This window comes from Aquila chrysaetos, chromosome 23 (assembly GCF_900496995.4).
Source record: "Aquila chrysaetos chrysaetos chromosome 23, bAquChr1.4, whole genome shotgun sequence".
NCBI classification, from domain to species: Eukaryota; Metazoa; Chordata; class Aves; order Accipitriformes; family Accipitridae; genus Aquila; species Aquila chrysaetos.
In genome coordinates, this window is record NC_044026.1 from 6,705,331 (window position 1) to 6,727,871 (window position 22,541).

The following is a 22,541-nucleotide window of genomic DNA, read 5'->3' on the forward strand; positions in this document are numbered from 1 at the left end:
TACGTGTTTTAAAAAAAAAAAAAAAAAACAAAACAGATGGCATCTCTCGTCCAGAAAAATAAATGGTCTTCTTGTCAGGGACTTTTTCTCTTAAGACAAAAGTAATGCTATCACTACGGGGTCTCAGGGGAAGATGATTCACGAGCAAGAAAAAGCCTGCAATTCTGTGCTCGGGGTATTCACCCCAACAGATACTACAACTTTTTACTATGCTAGTCCCATAACATGACAAAGTGACAGTCTGAAAAAATTTTCCCTTAATCACACTGATTAGAAACCAAAGAAAGAGCAATTAGCCTAGCCAAAATGTGGGGGGTAGAGGGGGGGTGTTTACATCCAAAGGAGGAAACCTGGATTGTTTGGAGAGCTTCAAAATTCAGGAGGATATGCTTTAAGGCACCGGATTTGCTCAGAGCGGAGCTGTGTGACAATGAAGCCATGCACAAAGGGACAGGCTGCAGCAACCCTGCCAGCTCCAGCTCCACCACCAAGGCAAGGATCCGCTGGTCGGTTTGGAAACACTACGAAGCAGCATGGAAGCAGCAGAAATCCCACACACAGCAAATCGGACCTCTCCAATAGCTGGAGAGAGGCAGCTAAGTGAAAGACCATGTGTTGTGGAGGTCAGCTTCTGCCAGACTACAGGCATCTGAACAAAGCCCGTCATGGCTGGAGGCTCCTCTCCTGCGGTTTCCTGAAGCCTTGTCCCTCCAACAGGCGCATGGAGAAATCCCAAAGCCCAGTCAAAAAGGAAAGCCTCACAGAAATTGCTGGTTAAATTGGTTAAGCTTGTCTTTGCCAGTTTACTAACAAATGATGCTCCGCTAGGAAAAGCCTGTAGTTGCGCTCTGGCTGGCATGAATTAAAAAGCAAGGGGTGGGGGGTGCAGAATAGGAAAAGGAAGAACACGGAGGCTATTATAAAGATAACAAAACATAGTAATAATAAAAAAAGGAGGTTCTAAGGTTGTGGGTGCTTTTTTCTTTTAAAAATACTCTCCCCAAACCAGCTCCATTTGTAGTCTTTGAGCATCTGGGGGTTTCTGCCAAAGTGATCAGTAGCAAAGAGCTAGCATTTGTCTTTGAATTGCAGCCATTATGTGTTCCAGCGTTCCCACACCACGGAGAGAAATCGGAGGCACTCACAATTCTCCCTGGGCTAACGCCGAGCCGCTGATCCAAAGCACAAGGGATGACGGCAGTGCATGTGCGCTGCTTCATATAAAGGCAAGGCACGGTGGAAAAAAGGACATTGCTGCTTTTCATGACCTATAAAACTTCCTCACTGAAAGCGGGCTTGGCTGAGGGCAGCTCTCCAACTCATTGGCAAACCTCTTCAAAGCGAGACATCCAGCTAAGGTTGTCTTTCATACAATACAGCCCTTATTCCCTCACGCCTTCGGTTCGTGAGTAGACACTTTTCCCCAGGAGCCATAGCACGTACAGCCATGCAACAGTTACAACCCAGTTTTGGCCACCTCTCCCCAACACCGACACTGCAGTGCTGGCCTGGAGAGCGGACACGTGCCCGTGCACACCGACAACCTGCACGGCCCGGCTTCTTCCCTTCGGGGAAGTGCAGGACACCGCAAAACCCTTTATCTGCGGTTAGCTGCCCACCAGCCCTACTCACCTCACACCTGGAGGGCGGGGTAAGGCCTTATTTTACCATTCATCTTGTAAAGAAGATTAAAAAAGAAGGTTAAAAAGGAAAAAAAAATAAGGATGAAACAAGTTCTCTGAATGGAAGATGCAAAAAAATGCTAAACACCAGTAAGCTCCTAATAGCATAACTCAAAGGTCTCTGTTATGTTGCTGTGTATCAGGTTTCAGAAGAAACTTCTGGCTTTTGACATCATGTGGAAGGCAAGAAGGTTTCTCGCTCTGAAGCCCTCTAGTGATGGCCAAAAGCACAGCACTCACAGAAGTACCTGCTTTGAGTGCAACCAGGAGGAAAAATTGAGACAAACCCTTGCACAAGAGATCACTGCTCATCAGCTGTGCCAGGTCTAGATGGCCGTATCTCAAGGAGCACGTAACAGCTCGTGGAGCCATGCTAAGCAGAGCTTTGGCGACTGTTTATCCACACTCTGAGTAGCTATTTGTCCTCCAAAGGCTGATGAATATGGGTATTTTGTGACCAGTCATGGATTACACCCGTAATCCAAAACAGGCATCAATCTATCATGAGCGGATCTTAATCAAGACTCAGGAAAAAAAATGTGGAAAATTCACAAGAATGTAGGCTTGATACTAAATATCAGGTTGTTTTTTTGGTTTTTTTTTTCCAATCTCAAACACTGAAATCCAACTTTTTGATCTATATTGTGCCTTAGCAACAGGCACAATCTCTGCTGTCCACCGAATATACAGCTCCTGAATACTTGAGTTTCCACAACTGTATTCATTCCATGCATTGTGGAGCTGCAGAGAAGACCAGTAGAAGAAACATCTTCATTTTTTTCTAAGAAAATCTCTTTTTAACTGCCAGTCAGTCTTCGACCCCTCCGTATCCAGCACTGCCTCAGGGATGCTACTGTGTCGGAAGGTCTTTCCTATGAAACTACAACACTCTGCCCAAGCCCACTGATTTGCATTCTTCTGCTTTATCGACCAGCTGTATGAAATTCACATATTACAGAACTAGCTATATATTATTTATGTCTCAAAATGGTAAATCATTACATGCATCATATGCAACAATGTTAAAATGAGCATTGTTTCCCACAGTAAAGTCTGCTCTAACACCTTATGTATCTTAAGACCACTTCATTGCCAAAGAAACTGCTGACTTAAATCATACCTAAGTAATATTTGGAGGAAGAAAGAGTGATATCCAGTGAATTAGCAATGGTACCACACAAGCATACAGAGCAAGGGCAGGCTGGGCTTTTGATTCCGGACTTCACTTAAAGCAAACAGATGTCTTTCAGAGGCAGATCTACTTTGGCTACCTGGATTAGCCCACTAAAGGGTTGTTTTCTTTTGTCATTCACTAACCAAAGCACCATTAAACTCAGGATTAGCAAGGTTCTCTGCCTGCAAATACGGGGCACGGTCCAAGATGTGGTTCACCTAAGCCAGTATCCCGCGGGTCACCAGATGAGAGGCAGCTGGCATCACACATCCTCAGCACAGGTTTTTTGCCTCCACCGTTGGAACCGAGCTCGCCACCCAGCGATTCTTTGCTCTGACATTATCCTGAACACTGGAATTCAGAATCACAACAAATGTTATGGAAATGGTCCAAAGCAGAAAGTGAAGTAATTTCTGAGGCAAGCAAGCAGACTAAAAATAGCCTGCTGCACAGTGGAAAGAATCAGAGGGTGGGGGAATCCCTGCAGAAGACCTTTACACTCCGTTCTTTATTCCTAAATCTGCAGGTGTGGGGCACTACAAACAGTCCCGCAGTGGCCGTCACAGGTGGCCGAGGAAGATGTGGCCAGGCTGTCGGAAAAGCATCGCAGCTGGCCTTCCTCCAGGGTTCACGCTGCAAAGGGATGGCTGCAGGGGTGCGGTTCCCCAGGCAGCCTCACGGCTCTAACCCTGACGAGATGATGATGATGATGATGATGATGATGATGATGATGATGATGATGATGATGATGATGATGATGATGATGCGGGCCAGCTCCTGGCCACCGCCTCTCCCACTCCTTGCCCTGCCTGGCCCCTCTCCCCCACCCCCCTGCCAGCTTTTGCTGGGGCGAAAACAGTAGAAAGCTAATCTGAATTTAATAAAAAAAAAAAAAAAAGAAGAAAATACTTCTGTGCCAGCAGAGCGCTCTGAAGGATGGGACCAGACAGATGCTGGTACAAGTGCCGTTGGGAAAGGGGAGGAAGAGAGGCAGGGCTGCCCCTGCAGTAGCAGCCAGACATCAAATCAGCTTTGCTGTACTGTAAAACCACATCTCATGGGAGAAGTAAATAGAAAATAGGGAAAACCTGTAGACACCTATATCATGAAGAAGCACTGCTATCACAACAGGATGCCACCTCCTTTCTTTCCTGCCAGTGGGAGAACTCCTTTCCTGAATTTACATGCGTGTTTACTTTTTTGTTTACATTTGTAGGCATGGGAAAGAGAACAAGTTTGCATTTACGTGCTGATCCATCCATTTTTACAAGAACAGTGCAAACTCTAACAATTGGTGTTGCAATTCAAGACTAGGCTAGGTACATTTCCCAAACTCTTTTAACCAGAATTGAGGAGCAGCAGCAATTCCGAGACAGGAACCGACATCACCCTCAGGGACTCAAATTTGAGTGGAGACTTGTTAGACGAAGCAGCCCCCTCTGATCTATAAATCAGTGCAACTCTATCATTTTATAATTGACTCAAGGCTTTACATTTAAACAAATTGTTGCAAAGCGGCATAGCCAGAGAAGCAAAAAGAAAGATTCAGAGTGAAAAACAACTAACTCATTTATAAAAACGGGTTTGTCTCCCAGGCTCAAAGAGAGGAAACGCCAATAAATGCTAGAGAAAAGGCCGCCGAGGTAAAATATGCAAGAGACAAATAAAACCCTTCTTAATGGTGCTGCCTTTGCATCACTGTTTCCACAGCAGTGACTCACGGCTGCCTGGCCGCCCGCAGCCCTAGCCGGGAGGACAGGTTAGTGCAAGGGGAGCCAAGCAGCCAGCCACAGGGATGCTCGCTCTCCCTGCTGCCTGTGGTCTCTTTGTCCAATTACATTTCCATTTGGTAAAATATTCCACATAAGAAAATGATTTTCAGGAATCATGGACACTCTCCTTTCTTGCTCTTGGATGCAGAGCCAAGGTGTTTTGCCAGGCCGGTAACAGCTATCTGAAGGTCTGTGGGCTGCTGCATTTACACTAAGATTTCCACTTAGTTCTTACCAGCTCTAGAATCAAACACTAAAATTCAGTTCAGGGAGAAGGAGCTACAGTGGAAAATATCCCTGCTCTGGTGAAACACTGCAGAAACACCTCATACACCAACCAACACGCAAAAAAATGAAAGTTCATTTCTGGAACTGACCCCTCCACTAGGCAGAGAGAGGGACACTTGTGAAGGCCCCCACCATTCTGCAGAACTAGGTGCAAAAATGAGCAGGCTGTTGAATTCTCACCACGCCTTTTGCACCAGTGATATGCTGGGTAAAGAAACTACCATTTTACCTGGTGGACACGACACAAAAACACAACACCAATGTGCTTGCCCTCCACACAGGAACAGTAGCTGCTTCTGCTGCTAACTTGCTCACTTCTCACAGACACACCTTTCAGATCAAAACATTTGAGAAATAAAGCCTGACATGAAAAAAATCAACAGGGAATCATCAGAACAAAAAGATGCCTCCTTGGCCAGACTCCCATCTGTCTAATCATGCTTGAAGCAGGGTCTTACTAAGAGAGGCAGCTAGGACAGGAGAGCAAAACTAAACTGTGCTTATTACGAAGCACCAATCTTTGCAATTTAATGACAACACCTTTGCACTTTTATTTAGCGGTAGAAAATGTTCTCTGCCAGAGAGGCTACACAAAGCACACTCAGTGGGCTTTAATCCCTTTTGGATTAAACCTATCTAGAGGAATGTACACAGGCCCCTTGTTGGAAAGGACCTGAGACGCTTCTAGGCTCAGGAGACAGGCAGCATCTTCTCCTACACTGATCAACTGCACTAGTTTGCACAGCATCTTCAAGGCTCTTTTAACACTTAGCTCAGCCGTGTGCTTCCCATTGCAGATTTAAGAGATTGGGCACAGGGGGACAAGAACGCTTTCCTGTTAGGCACAAGGGGAGTGTTCGTCGTGGTTACAAGTCAGCTTAGAGTACAATGAATTCCCAAGTCCTTGAGCATTAGCACTTGCGGCCATAATCTCTAGATTTAGGAGCTGGGCTTTAAGACTGTATTTTAGCCAACAACTCCCTATGCAATCACTCAAGCTGCGTGTTGCAAAAGGAGCACTGTCGAGGGACTTAGAGCAAACATTTTTGTCTCATTAAATGTTGGCGAATAACATTGTTATTTTATATTTATATAGACATACGCACATCTTAAGAAAGAGAAAGAGGTGGAGAGAGATCGCGCAGGATAATCTCAAATGTACAATATTATTTGTGGACCTGTAAACTAAAGAAAGAACCAGAGGGAGATTTTAAAATGCTTAGAAGTAGTTTGCATGTGCTACCGTGCACACATTCCTATAGCTGCAGCACTCACTTGAAAGTCAAGCATCAGAACTTTTCTTAAAAAAAACAAACAAACAAACAAAAAAAACCCCAAAAAAACCCACCAAGACTAATCTACTTCCCCCTCCTCATTTACTGCAAAACAGTGGCCAGCTGATTGATAACAGACAGTGGCTAAGGTCTGCCTACCATTCCCAAAGCAGAGGCTATAAATTTCAGCCTCTCCCTTCTCTGCACAGCCTGCCAGTTTGCACATAACTTGTCGGGACTTTGTATCTTTGGAATTTCTCCTCCTCATTAAACTTGGCCAAAGTTAGCCAGCAGATCCAAAAGGTATTTGGTGGAAAAGAAGGCAGGACACATGCACTATCACCAAGAAGCCTCATTTCCTTAGGAAGTCAAGATAAAAATACAGAATGTTGCAGCAAAAACAGGAGTAGCCCACAGGCAGGTGTGGTTTATGAAACTACAATTAAACACAGTCAAGAATGATTACATTTCAAGCAGATATATCCCCTTTAACATAAACAGAAAATTAATTCTCCTGTCTTTGATCCTAATGCCTGAGCCAGATTTTAAAGTGCACCTCTGAAAGACAGCAGCTCATACTGGACCTGGGATCTCTCGCTTGCCTATTCAGGCAGGAGGAATACAACCGCAGACCTGGGTTCAGCCTAGATACTTGCTAAAATGAAAGCACAATGCTCTGTCACAATCCTCGTTGGTTTTACTCTGCCCAAACTGGCAAGAGCACACATGCTCTAACACTGTATTGACAGGGTTGCCTTGTTTTCCTTGAGTAGATGGTGTGTCTGATTCATCAGGGGTAAATTGAGCTGTGCTCTGTGTCCGACAGAAGTGATACAAAATACAGCCCCATACTTTTTGCTATTACCTGCACACAAACATTTATGTTTCCCAACAGAACTCCAATCTCCTCAGACAGCTCGAACAAACAGAGCTCAGCACTCAGGAAGGCACCTGCACAAACACTCCGCTCAGCTTGGAAGAAATGCTCCATCACTAGAACTTGCGCCGGCTAATATTGCTCAAATTTGCGTCAGTGCAGCTATGACCAGTAGGTTAAATATCACAATTGTGAAAGCATCAGCACACTACCCACACTGAGCCTTCACCACTGCTAGTATTAGAGTGCAGATTTCCCTAAAGACGCTCGCAGTCATTCATATACATATGAAATCACATTGTCTTTAGTGACTTCCTAGTCAATGCTAACAGCAGGCCTCCAGATGACTGCAGGTACCAAGTCCAAGGACTGAAGAAAAATAGGCACAGGATTACAGTTAAATGCATAACTATTGCCCATTTGGACTGATAAACAATGCCCAAAAGCTGGAATTCAAGCACCTGTCTTACTCATTACAACAATGGTAACAGACATCAGTAGCTCACCTAGATGACTTATCCTTTCCTTGTGAGTGTGTCAATGCAGTTGCACCACCAGACTGAAGGAAAGAAATTTTTAAAGAAAAAGTCCAGACTTGTCCAAAGAGCTCAAGACTTGCAGAGAAATCTTCTTAATATGCAATCCTGTCCTTCCACCAATGGAAGTCAGGTATAGCCTACACAGCCTTCTAGTTTCCATTATGCTCCAGTACTAAACATGTGCTCTCGCATACTGACGAGCAGTAACAGATCTCAGTGCCACAGCTGAGGAGCATATCCTGAGCATCATCTGTTGCGCTACAGCAGAGTGTTACCTGGTTCTCTTACAGCCAGGTAGGCAAAATTTTAAAGCTGCCCTTTATGTGGCCATAAATTCAGCTTGTGTAATCTAAACTGCATTACAATTTACAGAGCACTGGCAAAACATTTTCTGCTAAACAGGACAAAAATGTTGCCCATCAGACCCGGCATAAGCACACAGATGAGGAGAAGGCAGAGGCAACACAGCTTTCTTTGCACGTTCTTAACACAGTGATCCACGATCAGCCTTGAGTATGAAGCCATCTCCTGGCCTCAGCTGAAAAGCCATGCAACAGGAATACTACTAAACGAGCATCATGAAGCCTTCACAGTCAAAGCTCTTTTGCTGTTGACAGATAATAGATGCTGGTGAAGCAGCAATGGTGCCCTCAAGGATCTTCATGGCAAAAGGAAAACATCTGTTTCTTCAAGCCGTGAAACAGTCAGTTTCCAAAACAAGCATGTTAAAATATATAGAGAGCTATACCCGCAAGGACAACTGACAATAGGCTGTGCATGCAAACAGTCTTCCATTCAGGTGGAAATCTTGTACTAAAAAGAAACCGTATGCTGAAAAAAGGAGACAGAGAAACAAGGATGTATGAATGTTTTACATCTCTTTTTTTCTCTCCTCATTGCCAATTTTCCCCCAACCACACAGCATCAGCGTGAATTTGCTCTTTGCTGGGACATAGCAACACAGAGCCGTGGTGCTTGATACCAGCTCTCTCCAGTCAATCTATGTTGCAAATTATTTCCAAAGCTGCTTGGTAACAGCCACGGCTTTCTGCCCTGACCTCAAACCGCACGTGGAGCTCCCTATTCAACCTCCCTCTTGCAGCCGCATCAAACCTGACATCCTCCCCTTCCCAAATAAGCTTTTCCAGCCTGACAGTCTTGCTAACCACCCCCAGGACTTGGATGAAGAGTGAAAGTTTGCCCTTTATCCAAACTGGTGCCAGCACTGCTCCAGGAAAGTTTCTTGAATCACATCCAAAAATCGCAGATCTGACTCAGGCCGGGTGTTAGATGTATTTTCCTTGCTGGGAGATAAAGTCACTGCTCCTTGTATGGCTGTAAGGACAAAAGGCTCTCCAGAGTTAAATGTCGCTCTACTCTTTGAGGACTACGAGCTGGCAGGCTAAGCACTGCTCTGCCACCCAAGGACAGGGGTCTTGCGCCATGTCTGACACCGCGAGCCCCCCTGCAAGGCCCTATGCACAGCCCTCACCCTGAAGACGGACAGGACCACCTCCGCCTGACCCGACCGGGTGTCTTGCAGAAAAACGGGCAGCAGAGCTGATGGGGGGCTGCAGCAGAGCCCGGTCCCACACAGATGTCAGCCAGCACCGCCAACCCTGCCAGCACTGCAGGGCTGAGCCTCCCAGCACCGGGAACGTGGTAAAGCCTGGGGAGGAACTGTGCCAGGCTGCTGGGCGAGGGCATGCAGCAGAGGTAGGTGCAGAATCTCAAATTAAGGAGGGAAACAGTCAATTATACAAATGCTCTGCAGCTCAAAAAAGGCTGCCCTGCTGGCTGCAAGACTATTGCAGCTCTTTTTGAGCTTCTCCCAAACCAGACGTTACAGCTCAAGGGACCACTCTGTCCAGCTCCGTTTTCCCCTGAACTGTAATAGAAAGTTCCTAGCAGCCTTTTTTTCTTTTTTCTTTGTTTTTGACCTAATACCTGGAAGAGATCAGACGTTAATCAGCTTCAGAAGAGACCGGACAGCAAGGCTGTCCACATTGTAAATACCTTTCCTATTTATTTCTTTTCCACAGAACAACTCTTTGTTTTGCCAGGTAACTGTTTAACAAAATACTACAAAATTTTGTACAGACTAGTAGTAAGCAACCTCACATTTGAGGGACAAGCAAGCAGAGTGCCAGTACTCCCCATGGGAACAATCTGGATTTTTAGGTCCCCGATCCATCTTCCCCAATTCATATCAAGAGGAAGGGACATGGCAAAGGCTTTTGGTAACTCTACTGGCTTCAGGTTTGCTTTGGCTAACTTCGCAGTAAGTACAACCGTGGACTGGTATGTAAGTCCTTTATCAGGCAGCTGCACTAAGCCAGGTAACGCCAGGTAAAGCAGTGCATTCATGTCTCCACACTAAAAGGCCAGCCCATCTTCAGCTTCTCAAGACTGGTTTGGCTCAGTTTTGTTGCACAGTGCAGTGAGGATCTGCATTTCCCAGTATTCTAGAGTGAGGCATCAACTGTTTAATTTTTTTCCCTCCAAACAGACCAAAATCCACAGACTGTCTTTGGATTTTCATGAGAAAAAGAAAAAGCACATAAAAGTTAGGGCAAACTTCTGGTGTTTTGTATTTTTCTTTTCCCCTCATTTTGTCTGCCTGCATGTATGGGAACACACACACATTTTTATTTATCTGCAGTCTTTCTGCAGACTGCTTTTGGGATGTCTTACGGACGATGGATAGATCATCCACATGATCGCAGTTTATAACACCACATGGGCCATAAGATACAGACTCACAAGAATCAAAGTGACTTGCCTACTGCAACAGAAAAAAGCAGTCAGCAGAGTTGGAAAGATGGCAATGAATAATTCGGGTAACCTTTCCTGTCTAGGTACGGGAGACGTGCCACGTTTCTCTGCAGGCCTGGAGGTTTTGGTTCGGGGTTGTTAATTTTTCTGCAGAGCACATACAGAAAGGGCAAGACAGGCAAGCACTAAAAGCAATCCAGCTTCTTTCATAAATCAGCAGGATACAGTATCCAGTTGTTTACTTAGCATAATTTTACACAGACTAGACTGGACAAGTCATGAAACACTGGGCACAAGAGCTGAGAAATGCTGCTATTAAAAAGGCATGCGGAAAACTTTCCCAAGGGATGCCAAGAGTGTGTGTGGGAAGAGGTAGGAGGAAGAAGCAGCAGCGTCAGGGGTTATAACAAACAGAAAAGAAGCGATTATGTTTTTCCATCAAGATCAGTTACTAAACCTTTCAAAGAGAAAAGCATCGCTGGAAGGGGAACACAGGAGTGACACTGGAAACAACCATGCAGCTGCAAAGAAAACCTCCAAAAGAGTTAAGCAGAGTCAAGCCATCTGTTTAGGGTGTAATGCAAGTTAACAGCTTAGATGCAGACAGATTTGCCAAATAAGCTTTGCTAAGGTTTTAAATGTTATTTGCTTCACAAGAAAATGGATTCTTCTAACTAAACGGTGACTGCCAAATCTTACAGTATACTTGTGTTGCATCTGATAACATCAGTCATGGCTCACTTGGTATGCTACAGTGCTGCACACCAGTAGGCAGCAAGGAGCTCATGGAAACCTAACAGCACGGTCAGTGAGTGGAAGGGGTCAACATGGACTGAACACCACCTTCTCCAAAACAATGCCCCAAAAGGAACAGAGATCCTACAATAAAAAGATTAAAGACAGGCTACAGGAATCTCTCAAAGAACACCTCCCCCCACAACATGTGTGCAGCTTGAGATTCATCCTACATATGTACATTTTGGAAAATAATTTTTAAAGCATGTATACGCTGATAGCTCGTATTGTTCCCCTTTTACGGTCATTGGGCTCATTCCAACAACAGAATAGCTTTTAATTGATGAGGACTGGTGGGTTTTTGTTTTTATTTGTTCTATGCTCCAGTGAAATTTTTTCACCCTACATGCGCTCCAGCTTCACCCCCTGAAAGTGAAAATAGGACCTACATATGCACCATTCTGTAGGAAGACTTACAGATCTTTACATCTTACAGATCCTTTAGTGCTTGCTTTAGTGCTGTAGATCTAAAGATCTATAAAGATCCACAAATCTTCTAGATCTTTTCTTAATTTGTTTAGAGAGGAGGAAAGTGGAAGAGACAGGAAAGTTTTATGCACATCAACACCCCCCCAACGTTTCAGGCAGCAGTACTAACTAGTCATAATATATTCAAAGATCAAGCTGATATCTTCAGCCCACCTCCTCTTTTCTCATCCTTACCACCATTCTTTTCAAAATTAAAATCTGAAGAGAAAACCACAAGAAAAGCTGAGAAGGATGAAGAGCATTTCCACAGCGCCATGTACATTACAGAGCTGTAATGTTTCTTCCAACGTCTCTAGTCGGCAGTTATACTACCTCGTTTTCTTCATGCCAACCCAAACTTTTTAAGGAAAGCCTTCACTGACTTTGACATCCCTCCTGTTCGGGTGATCAAAGCTTTACAGCCCAGAACTAATGTAACCTCGCTGATCCTGAGCAATGTTTGAATTGCAGAATTAGGGCCTTGAAAACTGAAAATTTGGGGTGTGCCCACAGCGCGTGCCAACACATTAGGCTTTCTAATTTGTTAAGCATTTGGCAAAGCAAGCAGTGGATCAGAGATATCCCAGAAGAAACAAAGTCTTGTGTCTGTTCTCAACACAGGTTAGACAAACAGATATCCTCCACAGCACTGCTTATATTTAAGCAGAAAGGCATAATACTGCCAGTAAAACACACACAGAGGCACAAATCACCTAGAGCTTCAGTAGCCGCTCGTCAAAAACCTCACAATTTCAGTTTTGTGGAAGTTTCCACTCAAGCCTCTTTCCCCATAGGCATGGACACAGTTAGTGTTACCATTAGCCTGCAAGAGTAGTTCATCTAACTGTAGCTCTTGAAGCAGGCGGAGAAGGTAAAGTTGAGGCTGTGGTTCCTTCAGCATTTCTTTTGGGGCAGTGCTGAGGGAGGCAGTCACTGCCCCTTCTGTCCCCACGTTCTCTCCTCCGACCATGCCCATAAGCTGTGGTGAGCTAGAACCAGGATGGAGCTGCACGATCCACCAGCAAAAGGAGGTGTTCATGAAACCATCCCTTGCGGAACTGAAGCCATGGCTTGATGATTCGGCCATCTCTGACAGCAACGTCCATTTGAGCTACTGCCCCTTCTCCCCCATGGCCGTCGGCGGCTGTTTCCAGTCTCATGCCACCTTCTTCATAGCGACGGCACAACTGTTTGTAATGTCATGCGCTAAACTAGAACAACGAACCGATCCAGGTTATAAATAACCAGGAGAAAGAGAGGAGTGAGGGTATTTTTAACCTGGAACTGGGGCCTGTTCACTGATCCAGGTCACCATCTGGCCCCAGGGCAGTTGTGCCGGCACAAGTGTTGGGAAACAGGCAAGGAACCAGCGAGCAAGAGTGGATGGGAATAACCTACGGCCACATCTGCCACTAAGAAAATGGTATATGCAATGTTATCACCCATGCCTGGTGTTAAAAAGTGGAGCTGACTTAGCACAACTTGGAAGAATTTACACCACTTTTTTAGCCTCCACAGGCTCATTACTTCGAAGCGAAAACACATGAGGTCCAATGGTAGGAACAACACTTTTAAGCTGCATGGGGCTAACATCTCCAAACTCCTTCCTCTGACTGCCCTTCATCCCCTAAAAAAGCATGAGCTTGTGAGATAAAAGATAGACAGTGCCAATATACAACTAGCTTTTCAAAACCAGCCAAAAATCACTGAAAGTTTCAAAACATAAGCCATCTCCCGCAACATGAGCTCAGCCGTACTATAGACAGCATTTTTCAATTGTTTTCCTTATGCTGTGCAACCTCTCCATTACAACTGTTTGTGATTAATATATGCTATTAAAAACAGAGGGAGTGTGCAGTACAGCCAATCTTAATGTTATGGAAGAAGCCTTCACCGTGCATAGTCCAGCAAGCTGTCCTGTGAAAAAACGCTGCACAAATGGAAAGGTTTGCTGTGCAAAGAACATTCACTGTGTGTCAATGCACCTTCATTCTTCTCTGGTTTGTCTGCTTGTTAACTGCAGCAAAAAAGCACTGTCTCCTCATGAAGGCAGCCTTTGAAAATCTCTAGCTGAAAATTGATTTTTATCAGGCCATCTTACAAAGCAAGAATGCCTAGCTCTTGGCAGACACAACAGCTTAAGTTAGAGAGTGGCAGTCACACTGCCCATCGATCACAAGGAGATTCAGAGATATGACTGAAGTCCTATCAGTCGACCTAACCCTGCCTTCTTGTTGTCCTCCCTCTCCTGCCTGTTTACCCCTTACACCCCAGCCACTCTCCTAGGAGCTTGTGTCCAAGGCCGTTTTTACTTGTTGGCACTTATACGCACACATAAAAATATAAAACATTTTGCAGCAACACCCTTGTAGGAGTTTTGTTTAATATAACCAGCTTGCCAAGGACCCCCTGCTCTGTACAATACACATGCATTAACATAATTTTTCCCCTAATACCTATATAAAATTGAGGAGTTCAGAAAAATAAAGACGCTTGGTTTGAAGAGGCATAACCTCTCTTCAGAAGTGCAATATCAGTCAAGCGTTGCAGATATCACACAGGAGGATCTCATTTGATTTTAAATTTGAAGCTGTTTTGTTAATTTGCGGATGTAACTCTATAAAATACAAATGGAATCAACAGGGAAAAACCCATGCTTTTCCTGATCTGTTTTGAAGACTTAATTTAAACTGATTGCTTTTTGAACAGCATAAACTGCAAGACATCTAAGGATTCAAATATAGGCATATATTTTTTTATTTCTTTGGCTGGGCTAATTTCCCATCTTTCCCATCTAAAGCTCCACAGTAAATCCCCCTGGGTCAGTTACAACTACTACTTTACAATGCTGAATTCTGCCAGCAATCTGCATAACGTTCCTGCAGATGTTTCTGCTTTCAGGCTTCTTGGAACTTTATTGGACCCATTCCTTTGAATAAACGTATACCCTTTGTAGGCTGCAAATGTACCAGGGAAACTAGTGCCCTCTACGTCAAGCAGCCTAGTCACCTTCTTTTTGAGTAAAAGCAAGATGCTACACTTAAGAGAAAAAAATGGGAAGCAGGGCATCTGACTTTTTTTCCCTCTTCTGAGAAGTTTCTGAAAAGGGAGTGCTACGTGTGCTCATAAACCCTGGGACTAGTCAAAGCAATTTGTGAAGGCCAGAGGCCCCTGCACGCAAGGGCCCAGAAATCTCGTAAAGGGCAGATGGGCTCAAGAGGTCAGGTCCTGCAAACAGAAAGCAAACGTTCACAAGCAAGGACCATGCCCTTCAACAGAAATACAAGGTAAGACATATGCCATCTCTCATTATTAAATTTTACCCATATTGCTAATAAAGCAGAATGTTCCCCTACTCACCTCAGTAACGTCCATGACTTTGATGGCTGCCAGCTGACCTGTTTTGACATGCCGACCCTGAAAAAAAGAGAGAACTGTCAGCACCGGCATCTCACCCATCCCTTCAGCACACACAGAGCAAAACATTCAGACCAGAGCTCCAGCCACTGGGTTTTGCCCCAGCTGTGCTGGACTCTTCTGATGCTTCATATGAAAAAACAACAAATACTCTAGATGGCTAAAAGAAAAAAAAGTTTCTTTTTAAAATGTTCTTATACAAATCTTAGAATCCATTTCTTTTTCTCCACATTAAAAGGATGATTATCAAGATTAAGCACAGACGGATTACATTCACAGCTTCCCTTCTGTTTACTTTAGCAAAGCTGATAGTCAGTAATGATAGTTTATTAACATGCCAGAACAGTTAAACTCCACATATTGCATATTTTATGTCTATGCACCAGTGCCTGGTACCTGGGTGACATATTACTAGGTAAATGCAAGCATGCTTAGGGGGTTGCAAAAGGACATTTCTCTTTGTTTTGGTCTTCACTAGTAAAAAAAAAGTGAAGTTTCTTCAAGTGATGCAGAAGAAGACCTGCAATCGCTCTCTTTGCCTGTCTCACGATAGCTAGACAAGAACAAGACGTCGTCTCCCTTCAGCTACGCCACCATAAGGGTATGGTTTCTCAGTACAGCTGGAGCTGAATTAATAGATCCCAGCTCCTGCAGCAGGGAGCTCCTTCCCTTCCTTCCCCTACCTCCCTCCAGCCTCCTGTCACACATTTCTCCCGGGAGCACTGAGCTCCTTCTGGCACTCCTCGGATCATATGATAAGCTGATTGAGATCACTAAAATGGCAGAAAGTTAGCCGAGAAAAAGCAAACTGCGGGGTGGGGCGGGGGATTGCAGATCAGGAAATTAAAGTGGTTTGCTCTGCAGTCAGAGCAGAGCCAGAGCTGGCGGGAGGCGGATCGCAGGGCTGGGAGGGAGGCAGGCAGCCCGACGGCCGCTCCAGCCACGGTGGGCTGTAACTCGCCTCGGCTGACTTCTCACAAAACCCTTTTCTCTCCAGTATATTTTTGCACGAGGTGGGGCCATATCAATTAGCTGTTCTCTATTTTTTTTCTGAACAGGCACTTAGAAATGGTCCTAGTATTGGTATTTTCCAGCTCTCCACTTAACACCCTGCAGTCTGCCCCAAGACTTCCAGTCAAACAGCCTGGTCTCCCAACGCCTTTCCCAAGCATTATCCCAAAGGCTCTTCTCTGAATCAGTCAAGCTCTTCAACAAGAGTTATGCCCACTACGCTTCTTCACTTTTATCACAAATAATGATAAAAACCACAACAAAGCATATCACTAAAGTCACAGTTCCTTTACCTCTCTCATCACCAACTTCTAAGTTTCCTAGGCAGAAACCTATACGTAGCAACCACTATAACTGATGGACATCAATGGTATTTTTTTTTTCCTGGACTAACTTCTTAATCTCTTTCCAGATTCTTTCCAGACTGGCACCCTAGAACTGAAGCACCCCAAACCACTAGTCTCTTTGGAGAAATCTTGACCCCTTCACACCTTATGATGCCCTTCCTGGACGTAACGGCCAGGCATTGCTGATGCATTAGAAAGGACAAAATGCTGCAGAATTCACAGCCTCCGCTTTCTTTAACAACTCTTATTGTGCTGCGCTCTCCCCTTATTAACCAATCCACATGCTTTCTATAAATAAATTACTGTACTCGGGCTTCTGCCGGCTCTGTAAACTCTCTTTATTGCATGCATTTCTTTTTACAGCTTGGTCTCAAGCTGGTTTCGATTTTGAAACAAAGTTAGGGTCGTAACATGTGTGCAGTGGCCAAGATTGACCTCATCTTGACCTTACTACTTCTTGAACCAAAGCCTTTCAGCAAGCCCAGGAGAGATGCAACTCCAGTTTCCCACCCTGGACCTCTGCCTAATGACAAAAGCCTGTGGGCTTTTCCTCAAGACTTACCATCCCACCAAGGGAGGAGGGGAAAATGTTTTACACTGAGGTGGAAAAATGCCTCCTCTCAGCTCTGCCCTTATTTTCCACAGCTCTGTGGAAGGAACTAGAAGGCCCAAGGACGTTGGGAAGCACAGTTTGAGGTACAAAAAGAATATGCTAAAGATAAGGGAGGAACAAGGACATCTCGGAGGAAAAAAGCTCACAGCACTAAGGAGGACTGACAAAGAAGAAACTTTTTAAAAAACAGTGAAATATGGTTCACCATTCATTCTGCAGCAAAGCAGGGATGCTAAAATGGTGGCAGAACATAGTCCAAGCAGAAAAAGTGGCACACGGAAGAGCGAAGTAGCAAGACATCCACAGGATGCCACATATTTTATGGAAAGTTTGTTCTATTAGTCTTTTTAAATCCATGAACTACTGGCGGGCTTGCTATTTCCATAGAGAAGCCCGAAATTTCCCAGGGGCTCAGCTTCACAGCTTTTCTCAAGACAAGATGCCTCCCTGTGAGACTGGCCCACTCGGGATGACTAATGTTGCACCAGCGCAACCGCCCTTCCCCTGCAGCTTTACGGGATCCTGCTGGTGCCTCCGCTAGTCCCTACGAGAACCTGGGCCACGACAGCTACAGCAGAGCGCAGCGATTGCTCGCGTTCCGCTTTGCTGTTTCTGCAGCAGGGATGGGAAAAGCTTCTCCCATAACCCTCCTAAGGGACTGGAAAGCAAGGGAACTACAGACTGTGGGAAGTGTGGGCTGCTCAGTATCCCAGGCCAAATTTAAACCCTGGTCATTTCAGAATATTGTTAAAAATTACTCCAAATACCCTTTTCATAATGTATGGAGCATTCATATTCTAAGCATCTATAACATATATGGGGGGAGAGGGGGTGTTGCATGACATTGATTTAGATGAGAGAAGTAAAAGGGCATTTTTGAAGCCACATTCTTTTTATTAAAAACATTTTTAGAGGGAGGGAAAAAGCAAACATCGCAAGCACAACATATAAGCATGAGCAGAGTTTTTGTTTGTTTGTTTATCTGCTTAACAGCTCCACTCAAGAACAGACTTGTCAAACTATTAGCATGCTAGTATAATTTTGCTTGCAACATGAAATGGCTAAGCATTCCCGTTTCGGAAATCAATCTTCAGATTTTCATAGACAGCTTTTGCTTTGGAAAAATGTGCCTGCATTAAAAATAATAATAACAAAATTGCAAAGTGGTTGAACGCGACGAAAGAACCACAGAAGTCGTAGATGGGAGAAACCTTCTGAACTCAATCTCCTGGGATTAAAATTTATTCAAATTCAACTCCCAGGGCACTTCATAAATGTGGTAACCATTAAGGCCCCATCCAGACACCATCTCAGCAACACCACTGGCTAACACTCTGTCGGGACAGCATTTTTCTTGCAGAATGAGGCCCCTGCTTTCGTGCTGTCTGGAGTCGCGGCCTCTCGGGGTGACCCGGGCTCCCTCATCCCCAGGGCACAGCAGAGGTTCTTGCAGCTTTGTTTCTCCCAGCAAATTGCCAGCAATTACCATCCGAGTATCTGAAAAACGCCATGAGATTGCAAAACACGACCCACATTAACTGAAAACAGCAGTTTCTTAAAATATTGCTAGATACCAAATATCAGAGGCTGGGGATCACAGGATAACTGTCCCCTAGCCAAAAGTTAAGTATGGATATGAAATATGCAATGAAGAAGACAGCAACCTAGATGCATCTTGCTAAGCATAAAATGACCATCTCCAGAGACAACAGACTGAGGAGGCTGCAGAGGTCACACTGCATAGTAGCAGCAACAGGTAGTAAAGGCTACATCAACCCAGGAGCAAGAGTTTGCCCCTTACCAGGTCTCGGGCTGGGGGCCACAACAAAACATCAGCACTGTCAGCTGAGCCTGGCTCCCAGCCCCATGGAAAAAAGCCCACCAACACATTCCCTTCATTTAGACCATGTTAAGATTTTATCGACCAAAATTTCCAAGCTACGTGTCATGTCTTACACACCCTCCCCGCCTTTCTTTCCCTCTTTTCATGAATCTATTCATATTAAAGCACTTGTTTATCCTACCAAGGAAGCAACGTAAGAATATTTTTAAGACTGCTACTGCGCCATTCTATTTTTAAATGGCCTGTTGGGATGAGCAAGTCAATGGAGTTGAGCCTGCTGACCCCAAATCTTGTCCTGTTTCTTCTCATGTGGATGACAGAAAGTTCATTTACATTTACATATGGAGGGGTTTAAATTACAGCTCTTCTCATCAACTCAGCAACACTGCAGCATTTAACTGGATCTTAAACTGAATCCACTACTTAAGCATATTCCCAGTCATGTCTGATAGCAATATGCTGTTTATTTCTCATCTTGGTGGGCTTTATGCATGTTGAAAAGCAGAGGGGACAAGGGGAATCCTTGGTAGACTGCCAAGATCTGCAGAACATTATACATTTCAAGCCTACCCACACTCTCCAAGTCAGTTAATACACCTACTTCTTGCCTCTTTCTTCCTCTGCACACATTAGTACTGTAAAATTTTTGTTTTGGAAAGGTTCAAAGGCAAGTGGTGTTATGTGCTGTTTTTCACGGTGCTTTTTTTCCCTAAGACGCCTTAATGTTATCAAAGAACTATGCAAATTAAATGCAAAAGAAATATTATCAGCTCATTTACCTCCTACCTCCCCCAAATTATCCAAGATATGTATTCCACAGTAATGTAATTCTCCTACTAACACAGTTTCCGGCCTGTGTATTAACTTGCCTTTTGGGGGACAGTTTCTGGAAGCTTGCTCCCCAGCTAAATGGCATGGAAGTAGAATATGGGGCAACATCACACATTAAGGAAGGAAGGCAGTATGTGTGACTCATGACTTGCAAGCTTGGATTATCCTGTGTACTGTACACAATTAAGTCTCTGGAAAACTTCTCCAACCTCTCAGTATCCTATGCTGACAGTTGTGGAAAGAAGAGCAACTAAGTTGAAAAAAAAAAATCTACTAATTCAAATTTCAGTTGCTACAACATCCACAGAAGCACCAGGCTAGATTTAAACATGCTATCAAGTGAAAACTCACCACGGTGCCACCTCCTAGCAGTGCTGTACAATGCCCCCATGCCAAAATTAACTTTTCAATTTGCTTCTCATTTAGTTGACTCTAAACTCCTTCCAGCCTGAGGCAATAGGCCATGGAGCAATACTCTGCTATTAGGTTGCACACACCAGTGCAATAAATGATACCTTATTATTCCAACGCATGTTTACCATCAGCTCTTTTTGTCGCTCGCCAACACAAAAAGTTGCAGACCAACTGACTTTGCACTGCGAATACTTGGACTCTACAAGACATTTTTTCCTGCTCCTCAGAAAGACTAGGCCTATCCTGTGAAAAGTGATGGGAGTAATGCTTGCGGAGGAAACAGAACACGCGTTTTTAACAGGCAAAAAGACAGAATGGCACAAAGTGAAAGCAACCTCCCCAGTTAAAACCAAATAAGAAAATATAAAATGTTCTTAAGCAAAAAGTCTACCTAGTTGCATTTGTAGCCAAAATAATGTTGTTCCTACTGATACAGTGTTCTGTAAGCTAAATAATCATAGGCTCCAGCAATGGAGATAAATCTGTAAAAAAGGGATAATGTTTATCTGGCATGGAACCTCCTTCTAGAATAAAAATCAGCAAACAACCTCAGTACAAAAGCCTGGCAAATCACCGAAGAAACGCACGAGAACAAAAAAAGGCCAACATTAATGTTCTTTCTTCCTGTTAGATGATTTCTAAACCCAAACCAACCAGAAGCTATTAAAGACTCCCACTGTTTAAGTCAAAGACAGGACAGGGTTCTGTGTTTTCCCTCTGTCTAACTCTTGACATCAAATGCCTGGAAAGCAAAACAGAAAACAACATACACTCTATCCCGCTTTAGATATCCACACGCTCACTAGCTGTCAATTGAAGAAATAATAATGACAATTTACTCATGCATAGTACTGCATTCTGCGAAGTATGAAAGATGCAGAGTTATTATCAGTCCTGTACTTCCAGGGACAGAGTGAAAAGATGTTACCCCTAGTAAGGAAAAACAGAGTTCTATGCACTGATTTTTTACTTTGATTGCTAGTTTTGTGGTGGCTATCCCACTCCGAAAGATGCTGGATATACATTACCAGAGGCATTTCCTTCTCCCAAACAGCTCATTGCCTAAATAGGAAAAAGGAAAGAAAAGGGGGGGGGAAAGATGGTGGGAAAACCATGGCAGAAAGCCACAATCTAACTTTCCCAGGATCGCAACAGGTCAACGGCAGAGCTCAGAGTTAGGAGGCGTCTCTGCCAACTCCCAGCACCCTGCCCAGCGGTCCACCTCGCCCTACCGATCAGCAGGAGATGTTTTTGTCTGATGGGAGAGGACAAGAAGAGAACTGCAATGGCAGACAGCTCTCTCGCCACTTCACCTGGAAAACAACACCAGTCCCCCGTAGGAGCTCAGACAGATTTGCCTAAGCGAGGCCTGGTGATCATGCCCATTTTAATTCACAGCCACTGAGACATTTGTCTGGATAATAGATGAAAAAAAGCTGGCACAAGAGGGGGATGTTGCAGGGGAAGGGTAGGGTAAAAGGTCTACCAGTGGTGCAGTTTAAGACTATAGCTGGCCCTTCGTTACCCAGTCATGCCAATCCCAGTCCATTCAGCCAAGTGGGATCCCCCAAGGCTACACATTTCCTGGCTCAAATGGCACAAAACATTCCCTTATCAAGTGGCACTTACAGATTTCCCTCTTCCTTCTCCCTCCCTCTTCCTTCTCCCTCCCAAAAACCAAGCAGGAAAGGTCGATGACTTAGGGTCCCCTGGCAACACTGGCAGCAAAAAAACCCCCTTTTTTCTGGTTTTAAACATACCTAGGTAATTTAGTTGGGACACTACTGAAAGACACCAAAAAAACCCCCAAACTAAAACAAAAGAAAAGAATGAAACCAGAGTAGAGGCATACCTCCCATGTGGACACAGTTGGCTCAGAGTACATTTGGCTTCCTCCGGAAACATCAGCTAAAATCTGCTGTGTCCGACTCTCATTCAGATCAGTTCTTCACCCTAAGTTAACAGCTTTACCAGTCATTAAATCCACCCCTCCTAACACTGATTTGTCTCTTCGCACCCCCTGCAATGGTCTCTTTTATGCAGAACAATTTCTTTCTGGCAACTATAATTAAAAACAAGCCAGATGGAGACCATCAAGAGAAGAATTTAGACCAAAATGATAGAACACATACTTACAGATACAAAATGGCATGGGCTACAGATACAGATGACTTCTCATTTTACACCACAGCAGCCACTTTCACCACCAAACACCCTCCGCTGGATCTCGGCCACCAACTCAAAGAGAGACAGGCCTGGTTTGGTGGCATGGCCATAGGGTACCTGGCAGCAGGGGTGGCATTAATCAGGTTGAAGGGGACCACCACAGGTCACCAGAGCGAGCCCTGTGCTCGCCAGGTACCGCCCCACCGTCACAACCACCCAGTGCCACTTCAGAGAGACGTCACGCACCGCACGCTG

At 44.5% G+C, this 22,541-nt stretch overlaps 1 protein-coding gene across 13 annotated transcripts in view; it reads right to left on the reverse strand.

Moving 5' to 3' along the window:
• The window catches only part of MAP4K4 (mitogen-activated protein kinase kinase kinase kinase 4), a 171,410-nt gene that overhangs the window by 75,535 nt on the left and 73,334 nt on the right, over window positions 1–22,541 (reverse strand). For all 13 annotated transcript variants that reach the window (XM_041119526.1, XM_029998681.2, XM_029998687.2 and 10 more), the window contains exon 3: window positions 15,005–15,061. In XM_041119526.1, coding sequence (XP_040975460.1) covers window positions 15,005–15,061 — 57 coding nt within the window. The remainder of the gene's footprint in view (window positions 1–15,004; window positions 15,062–22,541) is intronic.